This window comes from Apiospora phragmitis (assembly GCF_038363925.1).
Source record: "Apiospora phragmitis strain CBS 135458 chromosome Unknown utg000001l:1.0-2902119.0:1.0-2906034.0, whole genome shotgun sequence".
Lineage (NCBI taxonomy): Eukaryota > Fungi > Ascomycota > Sordariomycetes > Amphisphaeriales > Apiosporaceae > Apiospora > Apiospora phragmitis.
In genome coordinates this window covers 2,237,733-2,255,180 of record NW_027117399.1, presented here as the reverse complement: position 1 = coordinate 2,255,180, position 17,448 = coordinate 2,237,733, and the positions used below count along the sequence as shown (strand labels likewise).

At 54.1% G+C, this 17,448-nt stretch overlaps 8 protein-coding genes across 8 annotated transcripts; 5 read left to right on the top strand and 3 right to left on the bottom strand.

Annotated features, from left to right (window-relative positions):
• Window positions 1-175: 175 nt before the first annotated feature.
• On the top strand, window positions 176-694 carry PG994_000679 (uncharacterized protein; the record flags this gene model as incomplete). Its single annotated transcript, XM_066852088.1, has 1 exon — window positions 176-694. The coding sequence occupies one exon, from the start codon at window positions 176-178 to the stop codon at window positions 692-694; it is 519 nt and encodes a 172-aa protein (XP_066722720.1).
• An 843-nt stretch (window positions 695-1,537) lies between these two features.
• PG994_000678 (uncharacterized protein) lies at window positions 1,538-2,857 on the top strand (the record flags this gene model as incomplete). The annotated part of the gene is made up of 4 exons (XM_066852087.1): window positions 1,538-1,591; window positions 1,677-2,287; window positions 2,364-2,620; window positions 2,676-2,857. The coding sequence occupies 4 exons, from the start codon at window positions 1,538-1,540 to the stop codon at window positions 2,855-2,857; spliced, it is 1,104 nt and encodes a 367-aa protein (XP_066722719.1).
• A 2,311-nt stretch (window positions 2,858-5,168) lies between these two features.
• On the top strand, window positions 5,169-6,746 carry PG994_000677 (uncharacterized protein; the record flags this gene model as incomplete). The annotated part of the gene is made up of 1 exon (XM_066852086.1): window positions 5,169-6,746. One exon carries the CDS (start codon window positions 5,169-5,171, stop codon window positions 6,744-6,746), a length of 1,578 nt encoding a protein of 525 aa, XP_066722718.1.
• A 2,570-nt stretch (window positions 6,747-9,316) lies between these two features.
• Window positions 9,317-10,715, top strand: PG994_000676 (uncharacterized protein; the record flags this gene model as incomplete). The annotated part of the gene is made up of 5 exons (XM_066852085.1): window positions 9,317-9,421; window positions 9,604-9,936; window positions 10,019-10,165; window positions 10,219-10,326; window positions 10,404-10,715. The coding sequence occupies 5 exons, from the start codon at window positions 9,317-9,319 to the stop codon at window positions 10,713-10,715; spliced, it is 1,005 nt and encodes a 334-aa protein (XP_066722717.1).
• Window positions 10,716-11,135: 420 nt separating this feature from the next.
• On the bottom strand, window positions 11,136-11,570 carry PG994_000675 (uncharacterized protein; the record flags this gene model as incomplete). The annotated part of the gene is made up of 1 exon (XM_066852084.1): window positions 11,136-11,570. One exon carries the CDS (start codon window positions 11,568-11,570, stop codon window positions 11,136-11,138), a length of 435 nt encoding a protein of 144 aa, XP_066722716.1.
• A 672-nt stretch (window positions 11,571-12,242) lies between these two features.
• On the bottom strand, window positions 12,243-13,639 carry PG994_000674 (uncharacterized protein; the record flags this gene model as incomplete). Its single annotated transcript, XM_066852083.1, has 3 exons — window positions 12,243-13,313; window positions 13,375-13,456; window positions 13,518-13,639. The coding sequence occupies 3 exons, from the start codon at window positions 13,637-13,639 to the stop codon at window positions 12,243-12,245; spliced, it is 1,275 nt and encodes a 424-aa protein (XP_066722715.1).
• Window positions 13,640-14,142: 503 nt separating this feature from the next.
• On the top strand, window positions 14,143-14,940 carry PG994_000673 (mitochondrial 37S ribosomal protein uS12m; the record flags this gene model as incomplete). The annotated part of the gene is made up of 3 exons (XM_066852082.1): window positions 14,143-14,286; window positions 14,392-14,688; window positions 14,857-14,940. 3 exons carry the CDS (start codon window positions 14,143-14,145, stop codon window positions 14,938-14,940), a joined length of 525 nt encoding a protein of 174 aa, XP_066722714.1.
• Window positions 14,941-15,275: 335 nt separating this feature from the next.
• Window positions 15,276-16,623, bottom strand: PG994_000672 (Glycolipid 2-alpha-mannosyltransferase 1; the record flags this gene model as incomplete). The annotated part of the gene is made up of 2 exons (XM_066852081.1): window positions 15,276-15,620; window positions 15,775-16,623. The coding sequence occupies 2 exons, from the start codon at window positions 16,621-16,623 to the stop codon at window positions 15,276-15,278; spliced, it is 1,194 nt and encodes a 397-aa protein (XP_066722713.1).
• Between the last annotated feature and the right edge of the window lie 825 nt (window positions 16,624-17,448).

Genomic DNA, 17,448 nt, shown 5'->3' with positions numbered 1-17,448 from the left:
CCCCAGAGTTGTGTGAATGCAATGTGCTGTACATATGACATAAGTTTGCCTCGATACGCCCTCCTAATCTTCTAGCCTCTGTATCAATAAAGCATTCATTTACCCGAGCAACACTTCCTGGACATTTTACTTCCCAAAGTTCTACTACACCAAACAAACTGACCAACATCAAACCATGGCCAACGCACCCGCCTGCACCTTCCGCAATCGCCTCTGCGCCGAGGACGAGTGCGACAACTACGCCCTGGAGCCCACCCGCCGCGCCGCATGCCAGCAGCGGTTCGCGGGAAAGGACGACCACACGGCCTTCTGCCACCTGAACCTAATCGACGTGCTCGAGCAGCGCCGCAAGTACCCCGACGCCGTTGAGATTGTCGCCGCGGACTACGGCCCCGGGTTTCCCAAGAGCGCGCTCCAGGCACCGCCTTGCTCGGAGCCGGGTGCCGAGCTGGGTTACTGCGGGCAGCACAGCTATCTGGGCGGACGGGAGGCCAAGGTGAAATTCTGGGAGCAGATATGCGGCGGGCACGACGGCAGCGGTGGAAGTCGCCAGTCCCGGGACGAGGACAGGCGGAAGTTCCTTGAGGAGTATGCGGTGTACGTCGAGACGGTGCACAAGTGGTGCAGGGTGGACCTGAAGGAGCTGCTGAAGATGCCGGGGAAGACGGGCCTGCCCGGGCCTGAATGGCAATAATGGCTTGTTGTCTATCGGATCGTCAGTAGAACTTGACGCAAAGCCGCCTACACAATGACAGTTGACGTAGAATCACATTGAATCAACAAACAATAACACGTTGAGCAACGTATGCTAGTAGCCTACCAAGATGGCGTTTGCGCACTTGATGAGACCTGTGACAATTCCACCCGGAGTCCAAGGGCAGCCCCTTTAAGTAAGGTGGCTTGATAATCCACCCAATCTTGACTTGCTATAAGTACCTAATAAGCCTGTAATATTCTGACCGATGCTCTTCAGTGATGCGACTGCGATCTGTATTGTACTTCGGTGATCTTGTAATCTGAAAATTGAGCAGGTCTCTAATTCGACGACAGCTCAAGGAGCAAAATGTAACAGTACTATATTAACCACATACGTTGGTTCAGAGGCGAGGGGATTGATATTACCGGCCATACCACCTAAACTTAGCACACCAATCAAAGTTCACAGGCGAATGTTCCCATTATAGTCGAGACTCCACATAATTACCAGACTTTATCTTGTCTCGAGTCATTGATCTTTCTTACGTTACGCAACTTTGGAGAATAACTGGACGATCTCAAGATGGCAGATAAGCAATTGCGAGGGGTCGCTGGGCGGGCGCGTCTCTCCACTAAAAACTAGCGCTCCGGTTTCGTCGAGATAGCGGGCATCGTGCTTGTTGCTGACCTGAAATGAAATCTCTCCTCTAATACCACCCGACACAACCCAGACTCGACGACGACAACATGGGCTTCCTACACAGAAACAGCTGGTTCTTGCTGCTGCTGCTCATTGGCATTGTGTCAGCATCCATCGATGCTGCGCTGAAAGCCGACCACCATGCCTCCTCCACCAGCGCCCCTGAGCATCGAGGCCCTTGAGGAAAAGCTCCAGGTAAGGCCAACCAAAAACACAAATTGAACTCTAGAAAAAGAGAGCATGATCACTAACAATTGCATTTTCCTTTTCTTTCGCGCAGCAATGCCCCGTCGTAGCCGACCTCAACGCCGCGAAGCGCGCCGCCGCCCCGACGACCTCGACCCTGACGTCGCGCCTCTTCGCCGTGCTCTTCCCCGGCAGCCCCGCGACCAACGCGCTGCTCGCAACGCTGTACATCTCGGGCCCGCCCAACTTCCTGCTGGCGCTGTGCCCGACCGACATCGACCCGTCCTCGCTGTCCGTCATGGTGGCCTTCGCCGTGGGGGGCCTGCTGGGCGACACCCTGTTTCATCTGCTGCCCGAGATCTTCCTGGGCGAGGACAGCCCCGAGCACGTCCGGTTCGTGCTGGTCGAGCCCAACCGCAATTTGTTGCTGGGCGTCGCCATCATGGTCGGCTTTATGGCGTTCGTGGCTATGGACAAGGGGCTCCGCATCGCAACGGGCGGCGCGGGAGGCCACGATCATGGACATGGACACCATGACGAGGTCGCGCCGTCTGCGGCTGTGGTGGCTACGGGCATTGAGGACGCCAAAGATGGCGTCAAGTCCAGGAAGAAGTCCAAGAAGGATGTCTACTCTAAGCCCGAAGCACAGGCAGCAGCAAAGGAGATCAATCCTAGTGTCAAGCTCGGTGGTTATCTCAATTTGATGTAAGTACATCTGTATTAACTGCCTACAAGGTATCTATCTTGAGCGTATATATACTAACTCGCCCTCCCTCTATAGCGCCGACTTCACCCACAACATCACAGACGGTCTGGCCATGTCGGCCTCCTTCTACGCCTCGCCCACGATCGGCGCCACGACCACTGTGGCCGTCTTCTTCCACGAGATCCCGCACGAGGTCGGCGACTTCGCACTACTCGTGCAGTCGGGCTTCTCGAAGCGGGCCGCGATGGGCGCCCAATTCGTCACGGCCGTGGGGGCGCTGCTGGGCACGCTGATCGGCATCGCCGTCCAGGAGCTTGGCGGCAACGGCGGTGGTGACAACGGCGCGCCGATGGGCATGAACGAGGGCCTCTGGGGCACGAGCCTGAGCTGGGGCGATATGCTGCTCCCCCTTCACGGCCGGCACCTTCCTCTACGTCGGCACCGTCGCCGTCATCCCCGAGCTGCTCGAGACGGGCCCCCACAAGTCGGCCGAGCTGCGCAAGACGCTAGTGCAGTTTGCTGCGATTGCTGTGGGCGCTGGTATCATGCTCTACATTTCCTGGGACTAAAGAACACGGCCAGAAACGGCAGTATCTGCCCGCCTACCTGATATAGAGAGGAATAGACATGTCAATTATGTGTATATAGAGTAGAGATCCAAAAGGAGATAAAATTTAGAAGACTGGGAGATAACAAGACAAAAAACTTTTGGAACTCCTCGTGACATTCGTTTCTTACTCCGCTCATATCTCGCTACGAACAAGCTCCCGGAGCTAGTCCCAAGGGGCCTGCCCTGTCAATGGGACTTGTGATCCGAAAGGCGTGGCTAGTACTTCCGTAGGTTAGTTGGTGTGGGTATTGATCCTACTTGTCATAGTAGGAGATGTTCATCTCATTACTAGCTCACATAGAAAAGTCGCGATCCTCGCATACGGCAAGTTCCCTTGTCTACAAGTACGACGTCGACAAACGATGTTGCTGAATAATCAACTAGTCAGTCAGTGTGGTTGGAAAGCACTCGTTTCATAGCAAGGCCAACAGATGCCCGTTCATGATCCAGATTCACCGCTGCTTCGCTCCCTTGCATAGCAGCTTTGATGAAGCGTGTTGGCTGGTTGGATTTACGACGTAGAAGCCAAGGAATGATCTACTAAAGCCCAATACAAGGCTTGCCAATAGTAATTGACTCTGGGGGCGGAAAAAGTGAATATTTACTTACTTGTAGAAACCAACATCAAGGCGGGCTGAGCTTCCTTGCATGCGTGATGGGTAGCATTGGTCCGCTCCAACAGCTGTGGCGATTCAGGTATACCCTCCATTACCAAGCAGCAATCAAGCAAGCTCGCTTATTACAGCAGCCATGTGCCACACGAGGGTAGCAGCAATGCAGCATCTTGAGATCGAGTGGCTTAGTTTGGAGAGTTAATTATTCATAACAAGTGTACCATACTTTGTTACTAGCCACGGGTTTGATCCAGATGCCAGGCTCTATGGAGGTAGGTAGACTCCGAGATCGGTCAATCTCCACCACCACCACCACCACCATCACCGCTGGCTTCCCTAATCCCAAAGTAGTCCCTTGGATTACGACGACAGAGAGTCATCCTGCCATATCGGTGAAGCTAGCTAACTTACCGAAAAGTACGACTTCTGGATCCAATATACCACTATGTTCTGGGTAAGCGGCATCCAGGTACTCTCTCCATGTGTGTAGCTCTGACGGGCTCGTCAATATGCCACCAGATGATGCCATGGACTACGTACGACAGGCATCGCAAGCCAACTTATTAGCTTATATCGATGTAACAATGGGGCCGCCATTGCCTGATTGCTTTCAATCCAAGTTCCTTACATGTATGTATGTAACGCAAGCAGACAAAACCCAATGCTACTATACTGTAGGCAGTGTCTGCCGTATCATGCCAACAATAGAAAGCTGACAAGTGCTCATTAATATAAGCACATGAGGGCACATATCGAGTAAGCTCGGACGGGGTGGGTGACATTGACGGGAGTTGGACCCCGGATTTCTTCCCAAGTGGACGGATGGACTGCATGGACGACTAGCTACTCCAACTCTGCTAGCTACCCACTAGAACCGACATTGCATATGCCCGGGCAAGAGTCATACGTATGATAATATCCCGCCCACAGGGCCACAGTACAGGATTCAGTAGTCTGGTCCGTTGGCGTCAGGATGATCCAAGCCATTTTGGGGAGCATGTGTAGTGCAAAGGGCGTCTAACACACCAACGGATCAATGGCAACCGGCCCCCCAGCATCCAGCTGTTGGTGCCAGCCTCCGCTTTCAGGTCGTCGCGAGCGCTTGAGCGCGCCTTATTACATGATCGATCAACTATTATCGTCGATTCTACCCATGCTCTCATGTCATGGCAAGAGTTTCCCCCGTTTCCCCTGCTAGAGGATGACTCAACGTCGTACTGCAGCCAGTCAGTCTACGAGAGAGACCAAGCTGGTATGCACTTGGTTCGTCTAATAAGTTGTTTTATCATTACTCGATATATATATATACATATATAAGAGACCAGCCATGCCATGGCAAGTAAGTAGGTAAACAAGCCATTATCAAACGTTCTCCAATCCTGTCCATCAACAAGATCAGGGCAACCGGCACATCTCCGAATCGTCTTGGCTACTCACTACTGACTGGCCAACCAATCGCGATACACCACCTATCATATGCGAAGTCGACCTATTGTCTGTCGGGTGGCATTCTTCAGCGAACCACCACCAGCACATAAACCCCGCAGTCGGTCCCTAGGGGGGCAACGCCGGACCTCCTTTATACAAGCAGCAGCACAGCAGCAGCTTAACAAGACGTACCGTACCGGCCATAGGTGCCTCGAACGGCTGCCCAACATGTCAAAAGCCTCGAAACCCGCTCCCACCAACACCAGCAGCTTCACCAGTGTGCTAGCCGGCCTCAACCGGAAACTCGCCCCCGGCAAAGCCGCCGCCGCCATGGAGATCCACCTGGACAATCACTACAGCACCAAAGCCTACACCGCGTCCTCGCGCCTGACGGGCCACGTCGCGATCCGCCCGGCCCGGGACATGTGGTTTGACTCCCTCGACATCCTGCTCCTGGGCGTGACCAAGACCCGCGTCGACGGCGTGCACGCGCCGCACACGACGCAGCACATGTTCCTGAAGCTGTCCATGCCCGTCCCGGCGTCGGCCTACCCGGCCCCGCGCGTATACGAGGCCGGCCGCGCTTACGCCGTGCCCTTTGAATTCGTCGTCCCGGGCTACCTCACGCTGAGCGCGTGCAGCCACAGGACCGAGTCCGACGCCGTAGGCGGACACCACCTCTGCGTCCCGCCCAGCCTCGGGTCGTGGGAGCGGGACGACATGACGCCCGACATGGCGCGCGTGGAGTACAGCGTCCGCGCGCGGCTGTACCGCGAAGAGGAGATGGACCGGACGCGGACCAAGATCCTCGAGGCCACGCTGGTCGTGAATGTGTTGCCGCCGTTTGCGGAGCAGCCCCCACTAGAAATCACGCCCGATGACAGTCTCTACGCCATGGCCAAGACCAAGTCGATACGGAGATCGATCCTGTCGCCCAAGACGGGGAAAGTGGCTCTGACCGCGGCGCAGCCGGGGGCCATCATGTTGAGTCCGGACGGCAGCACCGCGACGACGACCAGCGCCCGGATAGACCTCAGGTACGAGGCTGCTTCCGGCCAGGCGTCGTCAGCAGCAGGTCTACCCAAAGTCACCGAAGTCGCATCCAAGGTATCGGCGGTGACCTTCTTCGGCGGCAACGCCATCAGGGATTTCCCCAACATGGGGAACTGGGTCCGAACCTACGGGGTCGAAGGGCGCGGGTCCTACACTTACAATACGACTCTCGGCTCCACGGCCGTCGGCGACTTGGAGTGGAAACAGCACTTTTCGGCGCAAGCCAGGCGCGACTCCGGGTACTGCAGCGACGTGGCCGACGCCGACTCGGATCATTCTTCTTCTGCCACGAGCAATGACCGACGACGATGGAGTGCCTCCTCATCCCCTTCCCACTCGTCGACCTTAAAGAGGACGACGAAACCGGCCGCCCCGGTCTACCACACGGCCTCTCTACAAGTGCCCATCCGCATCCCCACCCAGAAGAAGACGTTCGCCCCGACCTTCCACTCGTGCATCGCGTCCCGCGTGTACGTGCTGTGGCTGACGGTCTCGGTGTCAAGCGGATCCAGCACGTCCAAGACGACGCTAGCTGTGCCATTGCAGATCGGCGTGGAGGACCCGGAAACGCCCGGACCCAACGGCGAGGGCCCGAGGCCGCCCACGTTCGAGGCGGCCATGGAGGAGGTCGAGGCCGAGGAGCACCTGCGGCCCCGGACCCTCCACGTGCCTGAGGTCGAGTTCCAGCACCATGTGTTACCCGGCTACGGGGATTCGGTGGGCTGGCGGACGGTGACTGCTGGGGCCGCGTGAAGAAGAAAAAGGGGTTAGGGGGTGAATTAGAGAAACTTAACCTTCGGGGCAGTCATCAGATGTCTTTTCTTGAAAACGGGGTTCAACACAGATACATCGGCAATCTTCACATAGTAAGGCGTTCGCGGAAGGTTTTATTCGCCGATTTGGTTTCTTGGGTTGGGTGGACTTGGTTTTATGTGGTGGTGCTTGTGGTTGGTTTTTTTGTGTATGGGAAAAGGCATGGGCCCAATGATACCCGACTGACTGTCTTTAAGTAGCATTTCCACACATAGCATATAGTAATTGGGTATCTATTATTATTCAACGCCTGGCCACTGGGATGCTAGACATCACCCCAGGGGTTCTGGTCCGAAAACAGCAGCTTCACCGGTTATCCCAGTCGCGGATCAAATCATCTCGTTACTGGTATAATCAATAGTTGAATCCAGCCGTCTGCCACTTCCCCATTGTGATGGACAACGTCAACGGGTCCAACATTATGTTTGGCTTTGAGGCAATTTACCTGGGTTGCCTGGGTAGGTACTTTACCATTTTCCCACTCGCATCTGTCTGTTTACTTTTGCCTTCCTCTCACATCACTTTCGGTCGCACATTTATTACAGGAAAACATTCATTCTCTCCTTATACACTCACTTTCTGCTACGTAGCTCTTCCGGTTAGGCCACAGGATCCACTATATCGCCAACAACCGGTCCTTTCGACGTCGTCACTAACATTCTCGACATCGCTCCAGGTTCCACGGAGTGTCGCGGTTGGTCCCTCGCCGCGAGGGTCGCCCTGGTCCTAACCTTCGTTCCCTTCGGAATCGGCATCTAGAAGCTACCGGTCGATATCTGGAACCGGCCCCACGACTTCTTCCTATGGATCGCCAAGCCAACTCAGCCAATTCAACCGATCCAAGGCGCGGAATATTCGACAATTGCCAGCCACTATTCGGATACCCCTTGTGGTAACTACATGAATTGGCGTCGTTAAGATCCGAGCGGCTGTTGCTAGAATTTGTCGTATCATTGTCGCCAGTGCCTGATGGCGACTTCAATCCCGATTGCTTGAACTTCGCCTTCCCCTGGCAATGTGGGTGTGGTACTGGAAGGCGGTGATCCAAAGGGCTGGGGTTAGTTCTAAGGCTTCATGATTTCCCGGCCACAGAATGCAGAGAAGGGATTATATTCACGAGATGGGATAGATTACGGATACTACACGGGAGAGGTACCAAACTTGTATTTCAGTTATCATTATAATGACTGGCCAGATTTAGCTTCAAATGGGAATGGGATTTTCGCTGGTATGATGCTGGCGCTCCAAGATACCTAGGAAATGGCTTCCCAGGCTGCTCATCAAATCATTAGGATCATGGGTCTCGACAGGAGTGCGAGACTTGGCGTCAAACTCCCCTTGGTGGTCTGCCGATAAGCCTCTTATGCAATACCACAATGCTGACTTTGCTGTTCTAGTGTTCTCTCTTCCCACAGTAGTTTGTCCCTTCTGTCTGATGCTCTGCTCCAGCGGGTCTTCTGGCAGGTGCGGTTTGATATTCTTAACGTGCAGCTTCCCTCGTCTTGCCCAGGACGATAAGGTCGATCACCCTGACCGACAACTCTGATGGAATCCCAACCACGTGCACTCGTTATCTGTATACAAGACATCCTCGCTACGGTGTCTTCGAGGGTGACTTCCTCATTATATACATGTACCTCCTACCTTCTACTTTAGGTATGTACTAAACCTTACCCAACTTCTTCCCAACTTCCCTACCAAGAGCCAACCCGCAACCGATTGTACCAAATGGGCTCCCACACGAGGTGGCCAGTATTGACGCACGTTTTATTGTGACAAAGATGAGAGCACACCCAAGTTGCCTTACCCTCTATTAATGCACCCTCCCGCTTTGATACTTCCATGCTTATACTCCTCAGGGCACTCAGGGGGTAGGCGTAGCACCTCCGGTCAGGTACTTTTCCATCGCATTGTCCAAGGTTCTTTAATGATTTGGTCGGCAGTCTGGTTGCTTGCCCGCAGGGTCTCGGAAGATTTGGTTGCCCGACCCGACATAAATAAGAGAAAGAATGGCTGAGGAACATCATCTTAACGACACAAAAACAGAATGATTAAGTACCTATCAATCTCTTCCACGGTTTCTCCGGCTGGCCAGAAACCTTGGACGAATAGTTGACGTAGGGAGAGTAAGGATCCCGCCCAGAGAGCCTGCTTTCCAAAGGTTTACGTACACACAAACATTTCCCACTCCTATCTAGGTATTCATTAATTTTCCTCGTTCTTTCTCTTCACTTTTTCTAATATCAGCACATTCATTCTCTCCTTCTTATACTCACTTTCTTCTACGTAGTTTTTCCAGTCAGATCACAGAATCCACGATGTCGCCAACCGGCCCCCTCGTCGTCGTCCCCGACATTTTCACCACTACTCCAGGTTCGACGGAGTGTGGAGGTATTTGTAAATTCTACTTGGCTGTTGCGTTCATTAGTTTCGTTGCGACCGTATCTGGTATCTAGAAGATACTCGTCGAAATCTGGAAATGGGCGCTGGCGGTCTTCCCTTGGGCCAACATGCCTGTTAAGCAGGTCCAGGTCCAAGTTCCCGAGGATGCGAGACACGCCAATCCAGTCCCAGTGATCATGCAAGGCAACAACACCATCGACTTGGGTGCACTCGTCAGATGTTAAAGTTGGACGTCGTCATCTCCCCAGCGCTGAGGGAGCTTTGGATAACCGGAGCCTGCTAAAGCCGATTTTCTCGGATTCCGTGACCCTTGGTATAGATCAGGACACTAATGAGGTCAAGGGCACAGTTGCAGACGCTGGCCTCAACAAGTCTCCAACTGACCAACGCCCAGGCCACCCTAGCCCAGACATTTCTGCTTTCGTACAAGCCGCCGCCAGGCGAAAACCCCTGCCCGCCTGTTCCCAGCGCAGATTTGAAGAATCTCGGCATTTCCGGTAACCATCCAGCAGTTATGACAGACTTACCAGCCCGGCCCTCCGAGGAGGCTATCTACATGTTCCTCGACTTCGAGAACGTTTGCTGGAAGGTTAAGCACCCCGAGGGAAAATACTATAACCCGCCTTCGGAAATCGGTCTGGCCTGGTTTGACCCGTACGAGGTATATCTTCGCACAGGTGAGGAACCCCGAGAGAAGGGGGACTCGTCACTTCCCGGCTCTCCCGGGGTACGGGTTCCCTGGAGCCCACGCCGCAGGGGGCCCAACCGGCCTCATCACTGTCCTGTTCTTACAAACAACTCAGTTCCAGGATATGGCCCAATCCCAAGCCCAAGCCCAAGCCGACCAGTTCACGGCAGTCATCCAGGGTTTGGTCCAAGTCTCCGAGCCCTTGAAGCGAGAACAACCCACCTTCAAGTACTGCAATGCTGGAGATTGGCACGCTCTCAGGCTCCCTGTGCCGTGGCAAGCTCGGGAACACACGACCTTAGCTACTCTTTGGCCCCCAAGATGGATGACATCGCGGCCATCCTCGATAAACTCCGAGAGCACATGTCGGCTGCGATCTCTGTCGAGCTTTCTCCTTGGCGAGTGTTTACCAAAGCCCCATGCAGTGAAGTAAAAAGCGCCTCGACAATCCAATAATCGACCAACGCCCGGGCCGCCCTAGCCAAACACAAGCAGCTTGATCCCAGGATTTGGCAAATGCCCAAGCCAACCAGTTCACGGCGGTCGGCGCCCGCGTACGGAAGGAACTGCCATCGACGCCAATGCTATGCCTCCCAGTTCTCCTTCCCGAGGGTGTGGCTTTTCACCTTAAGAGGTTTCTACCATACCCACACACTCGAAGGTCTGACGTCGAATCGAAGCGCTGCAGGTCCTGTAGAGTCGAGACAGCGCCCCTTTTCACGAACGGCGAGAGCCCTGAGGCTCCGGTTGGCAAGCTGTCAAGTATAGGAGCCGACCGAAGAAGGACGGGAGGAATGGGAGGACGGGAGTCGGTATAGCAAGACATAGAGGGGGACTCCCAGAGGTTATGAAGCCCTTGAACACACGCATTGATATTGCCTCCATCCGGGTATACTGTGTATCTAGATGAGCCTCCTCGGCAATGACGGTAGTAGGCACGATATATACCCCCATGGAGGTTATGACCATCCGTCCCGGATTACCATGTATCGTTGAAGAGTACATGCATACATATCCAGGGTTTGGTCCAGTTCCAGATCGCCCAGACCGTCCAGTGCCAGAAGGTCCGCCAGCGACTGGAAGCCCACCCCAGCCAACCTAAGTCGCGAATAAGGCGGTACAGAGTCCTGGCTTGAAAAATAAGGCACCCTCAGCTTTCAGCGCAACGGCTAAGCTAAGTTTGTTGAATACTCTCGAGTTATGCCTTCCCGCATGTGTCGAAAGCCCGGAGGGAAACCCTACGAATTTCGGATCTCCCAAAACATTTTCAAAGGCTTCGGTCCATCCTTTTGCATCTTCGTATTACACTGCATGGACCCGAAGGCCTCGATATGTTCATCATTTCCGATTTGCTTGACCGCGTTTTCGAGAAGAAAGTTAACATCGCCGTTTCCTACCTGCGCCGGCCATTCCCAACTGCAACTGCCCTGCGCGTCGCAGATCTCGGCTTTGACATAGAAGAAGCAGGAGTTGTAGCGGGCGATCTGGAAGTACTTGGCCTCGATGGCGATTGGCTGGGTCGTCATCGTATGGTTTGCTGTACCGTTCAGCGGTATGTAGAGCATTGATAGTACCCTCGACAGAAGCCCATCGATGCCGCCGTAGACAACTGGTTGGGCTGTCACCACTGCTGCTGCCCCCAGCAGGGCTCGTGTCAGAGTGATCGGACCCATGCTTTCCGATGACGAATAAGCAGCTGGGTATGTATATTGTATAGTGCAGTTGTGAAGAAAAAAGAAATCGTACCAGATGTTTCCAAAGCTCCTGCGACGATATGGACTATGGACCGCTTGGAGAGTGTCGGGTGTATCACACGAAATAAAGTGAATCGAAACACTTCCTGGACTGGGACCCCTTATATGCCTAACTACGTACATATACGCGCAGCTTCTAATTATGATACCGGCTCCTCTTGAAATTAATAGTATGCACGCATTTGCGCAAGTTTACAGTGCTCTGACTCTTCAGGCCCTCACACAGTGACTTCATAATCTGCTCATATCCACCCTGGCGCGATTTCCGGACACCAAGTAGTGTGCGACTGCTAGTTCTGCCACAAGCTGGTATTCTCATAGCTGTTGGTACAACAAGATACCGATGCAAGAGCAACTTGCCGTATTGTCATACACACAATTCAGCTTCGATGTACCCAACCGTGTCCATAGACGGAAAAGCGAGTGAATATCAACTGTATTTTGGTCTAAGCCACATCCCCAAGACGTGGACCTGGCTCTGGATCTACCAAACTCCCTAAAACACATGGCAGATAAGCACACCCAAACGCCTGCTCGACATGGGATGATGAGATAAACAGACCACCTATTCTAACAAGGCCGTCCAAGCTCCTAGGAGGTGTACTCCTTCTGCAGCAACTTGGCAATGGTGTTGAGCTGGATGTTGCTGGTGCCCTCGTAGATGGCGCCAATCTTGCTGTCTCGCCAGAACTTCTCGGCCAGACCCTCGCGGACGAAACCCATACCGCCCATCCACTCAATCGCCAAGCCCGAGACGCGGCCGGCGACCTGGGAAGCGTACAGCTTGGCCATGGCGGCGTCCTGGACAAAGTTCTGGCCGGCCTCCTTCTTACGCGCGGCGTTGTACACGAGAGCGCGGGCGGCCGCGATCTCGGTGTAGGACTGGGCGATCTGGTGCTGCATGCCCTGGAACTCGCCGACGAGCTGGCCAAACTGCTTACGGTCGTTCCACACGTATTTGACGGCGTTCTCCCAGGCGCCGAGGGCGAGGCCGGTCATCTGCGCAGCAATGCCGATGCGGCCCTCGTTCAGCAGGCCGATGGCGTACTGGTAGCCCTTGCCCTCCTCGCCCAACAGGTTCTCCTTGGGGATCTCGACGTCGTCGAAGTTGATGGCGCAGGTCGAGCTGGCCTTGATGCCCAGCTTCTGCTCCTTCTTCGCAATGCTGAAGCCCTTGGTGTCCTTGTCCATGACGAAGGCAGTGATTCCCCGGTAGCCCTTGCTGGCGTCGAGGTTGGCGAAGACGATGAAGAAGTCGGCCTCCATCGAGTTGGTGATCCACATCTTGTTGCCAGAGATCTTGTACCCGTCTGCCGTCTTGGTGGCCTTGGTCGCCAGGGCAAAAGCATCAGAGCCCGAGACCGGCTCCGACAGACAGAAGCTGCCCACCGTCTTGGTGGCCAGCGCGGGGAGGTACTTCTTCTTGAGGGCAGTGCTACCCCACTTGATGATGGCGGTGTTCACCAACGTGTTGTGCACATCGACCATGACGGAAACCGAAGGGTCAACGCGTGCCAACTCCTCAATACCGACAATGGCGGCCGTGAAGTTCATGCCGGCTCCTCCATACTCCTCAGGAATCTCGACGCCCATGAGCCCCTGCTCGAACAGCTGCTCTACTAACGCCGGGTCCATCTTCTCGGCCTCGTCCATATCCCGGACCTTAGGTAATATCACATCGTTGGCGAACTTTGCGACGGTTCTCTTGCATGGCAACCTCGACCTCGGACAGGTGGTCTATGGGGGTTGGCGAAATGTCGGTAATGTCGCTGAGCCGGCGGGGCGTGGCCGAGAGACATCGTATTCTTTGTACTTGTTAGACAACAACCATCTTAGGCAAATATTGCGAATTTAAGCGTGACATACTGCTGCTGGGAAATATTGAACGGCCTGACGGTCCGCCTGCATCGCGGTGCGGAGGAAAGTTTAGCTGTGACGCACCGGCTCTGTCGCAATGCGGGCCGGAGGGCTCGTGCGATTGAAGACATGGTGGATGATATAAAGAATCTATATGGAATGTAATCAAGGAAGATCAAGATAGGATGTCGGGAATGAACCACGAGTAATCAAGAGCAGAAGGCTTTCTTAAGGTGTCAAAGGGGCGGTTTTGTATTGTCGTCTCTGACGACTTCAAGTCAGATTCCAGGGCGCATTCCCCAAGCGTAACCTCAGCCGAGGATAGCCACTAGAAATCCCGGACCGAAGTCTGGGGTAGAGCAAGGGGATGACTGAGATCCGTGGCGTGGCGGGGATAGACGATTTGCCCACCCACCTTCCTATTTGGCATGTGAATCGGTTAGGGGGGCGAGCCCAGCGCAGAACCCAGCGGAGGTTTAACGCCGATACCCGCACCAGCCACAGTTAGGTGTGGCTTGGAGCTTCTGGCAAATTGAGATTCATCCATGTCGCTCCATTGATGATAGGATCGGATATCTGAGGTGCTGCTTGGGGTGTCCCATTCTCGAAGAAACCGAACCTCATTGTCGCAACCATGGCAGCGCCGCTCTTCCGATACCTCATGCCGACACTGGCACGGAGGCCAGCCATGATGCCGAGCATCGCCCCCAAGGCCCCCACGAAGACGACAACGATGCGCACCTTCTCCAGCACCCCCGGCGCCGCAAGCGACGATAATGCAAGCCATTCGAGTGCGTCTACCTACCCATCACTACTTTCGCACATACAATTTGCGACCCAGCCCCAAAAATCCAACTAGGCATTTTTTGACAATATATAATAGGGCTGCCACAAAAAGGGCAAGCGAGCCCGCCACGCCATCTCCCCGGCCCTGGCCGAGACGCACTGCCCGCAGCAGAAGGGCGTCTGCCTCAAGGTCGGCATCCAGCGGCCCAAGAAGCCCAACTCGGGCGAGCGCAAGACGGCCCGTGTGCGCCTGAGCAGCGGCCGCATGATCACGGCCTACATCCCCGGCGAGGGCCACAACATCCAGCAACACAGCGTCGTGCTGGTGCGCGGCGGGCGCGCCCAGGATTGCCCCGGTGTGCGGTACCATCTGGTGCGAGGAGCGTTGGATCTGGTAAGCTTTAGCCCCTGATCTTCCCTTCTGTTTCCTCCTTCCCTCGCCACCATTGCGAAATCCGTTGTGGTGGGAGGAAGCAATGGAGGAGGCCCATATCAGCAATGGGTGAACTTGGATCCCCTGGTAGTGGTTCATATCGTTTACTTCAACATCTGCTAATATTAGTGCTCAGGTGGTGTTGCAAACCGTTCGACAAGTCGCAGCAAGTACGGCACCAAGAAGCCGAAGAAGGCCTCCGTGGGAGTTTAAAGGAACCCCCAAGTCTAGCGAGACAGATGACTAGAACCAGGCAAAAGACGCCGTATATGCTTGATTGCCAGGCACTAGAGGTATGGATAGATAGCTTCATCTGTACATCACATGTAACATATTATACCATAGATCAAGCGGACACTAAAATCTGTTTTTCTGAGATGGCACAATGTCTGAAAGAGATATGTACAGAAGAACCCCTTGGCTACCACTTTCTCCAATGGGACCCTATGACGCCTACCACACACCCCTTTTGATGTGTCCATTTCCCCTTGAACCGTTTTGATGCACATAAAATTGAATTCGTCATTAGAGTGAAATCAGCATGACCTCTATGTTATACAGAAAACTACGTCATCTCTAGTCTGCTGGTTCTCGTAGCCTTCCGGCTTCTCCAACCCGTTGAGATCAAAGTATCGCGATGTGCCTGTTGGCCGTGGGTTAGCTGGAAGTTTGTAACAAAAGAGCACAGCGGGCCGGTACTTACAGGAATAACCTTTCCAGTCAAAGTTGTCCTTGGGGTTGCAATGGCAACGCAGGTCCAACCGTGTCTTCTCGCCAGTCGGGCAATGGGTAAAGGGCACGTGATAATAGGCAATGTCGTTGAAGAAGTGGATTTCCTCCTTCTTCAGCAAGAGACCGGCGGCGATCGAGTGGACGGGAGCATCGCCCCATCGCTCGTAGAAAAAGCCACCGTCCTTGTTCCAAAGACTCGAAAAAGTCGATGTATGCCTGTGAGCGCAACCAGTTCAGGTTACCGACCTCGAAGTTGGACCACTATGAAGATGTCAGTGACTTGGTCCATTAATGTCCCAGAACTATGTTACTTACCATATGGCAGTGGTTGTAGGTATCACCACCGTCGTCGCTGAGGAATGCCATCGAGTTGCCTTCAGCAATGTGTTGAGGGTTGTTCTTGATGAACTTCTTGACGCTGTCCCAGAGAGTAGGGATCGTCTCGACGTATTCGTACAAGCTAAGCACGAAACTGTACTTCTTCTTGTTCTCGGCCATGTAGCGGAAGGGGTCGTAGTGGACGTCGCAGAAGAGCTCGATGCTGGGCTCGACGCGCCAGTACCACTCGTAGTTCATCATCAAAGGCTGGCGGAAGAAGAAGCCCGACTCGAAGCGGCACATGTGGCGGTAGCTGACCGAGTCGCCGTAGATGATCTTGCGCTGCGCCATGTCCTCACGCACCTTCTTCGCCTTGTCTTGGTCGATGAAATCGGGGAAAGACCAGTGCTCCTGGGGGATCTCGCCGTAGTGCGTCTTGCCGGAGACCAGCGAGCTGGTAACCTTCTTGAAGGTGGCATCGAAAGGCTTGTCGTTCAGGAAAACCCAGTCGTAGTTGTAGCGTTTGTTGAATCGATCCTCGACCTGGCGGATGGAGCGGGCAATGTCCCAAATGTCGCTGTTGCGGGCGAGGGTGACGAAAGTGGCGTTCATGCGAGGGCCGGGTGCTGTTCCCATCAGGTTGTCCCAGCCGGCGTCCGAAGGGCTCAAGGCCATGGGGGCCTCGGAGAGGTCCTGGTGCGAAACGGCAATTCCAGAGCTACCGGTGGTGCCTTTTGGCGACGAGCCAACGCTGGACTTGCCGCTGTCACTGCCGGTGCTAGCGCCACTCTTCAGCAACGACTCCTCCTTCTGGATCTCGGAGCCCTTGGTGCCTGCTCCGGTCATTCCACCATCACCCGACTTGCCATTTCCGCTTGTAGTCGATCCGCGTCCGGCTCCGAATGATTCTGGTTTCAGTGGCACGCCTTGGTATGTGGAATGGGACATGAAATAGAGACGGCAACAAACTTGAGACGGCGGGTTAGTGTTAATACTGGGGGCGCGATTCAGGAAGATCGGATCACTGGAAACGTACAAAGAAGGCAAACAGAACGTATCGCACGATACGTGCGTTTCCAGCCGCCATTTTGTCCAAATCCTCGCTACAATGGTGTATAGAGAGAAAAAGTATGACCTGAAGTTGTTGAAGAGGAGAATTGAGGTACGGAAGGTGTCTAGGGCAAATGTCTAATAGAGGGCCTAGTCAATGCGATCGACTGGCGGCCGATAAGGGGGCAACTGGGGGGACCCAATTGTTCCTAGTCAAAGTATATGCAGCTTGGCGCGACGTGGAACAAAGGGGAGGCACCCTTAGGAAGAAGTTAGGGTCGAAGGGATCGCGGCGAAGAGAGGGAGTGAGTGCAAGATGAAAAAAATGAAGCAAAAAAGACAAGTGACACAAAAAGGTTCGAATTTGTGTTGACTTGGTATGTACGATTGCCGCCGCCTGCCTACAGAGGAACAAAAAGAAGAGAAGTACAGCGCACAACAGCAGACGACAAAGTCTCTTGGCTCTGTTACAGTGTAGTGAAGTGGAAGCGATCAAATTGAACATTCGCAGGTAGCACCTTTTGGGGCCGAGCTGGAACTGATGGATTCTTTTATTTTAAGTACCAGGTATTCCAGCAGGATGAGGAAATGGAACCAGACTCGACTCCCAAGATCCATTCA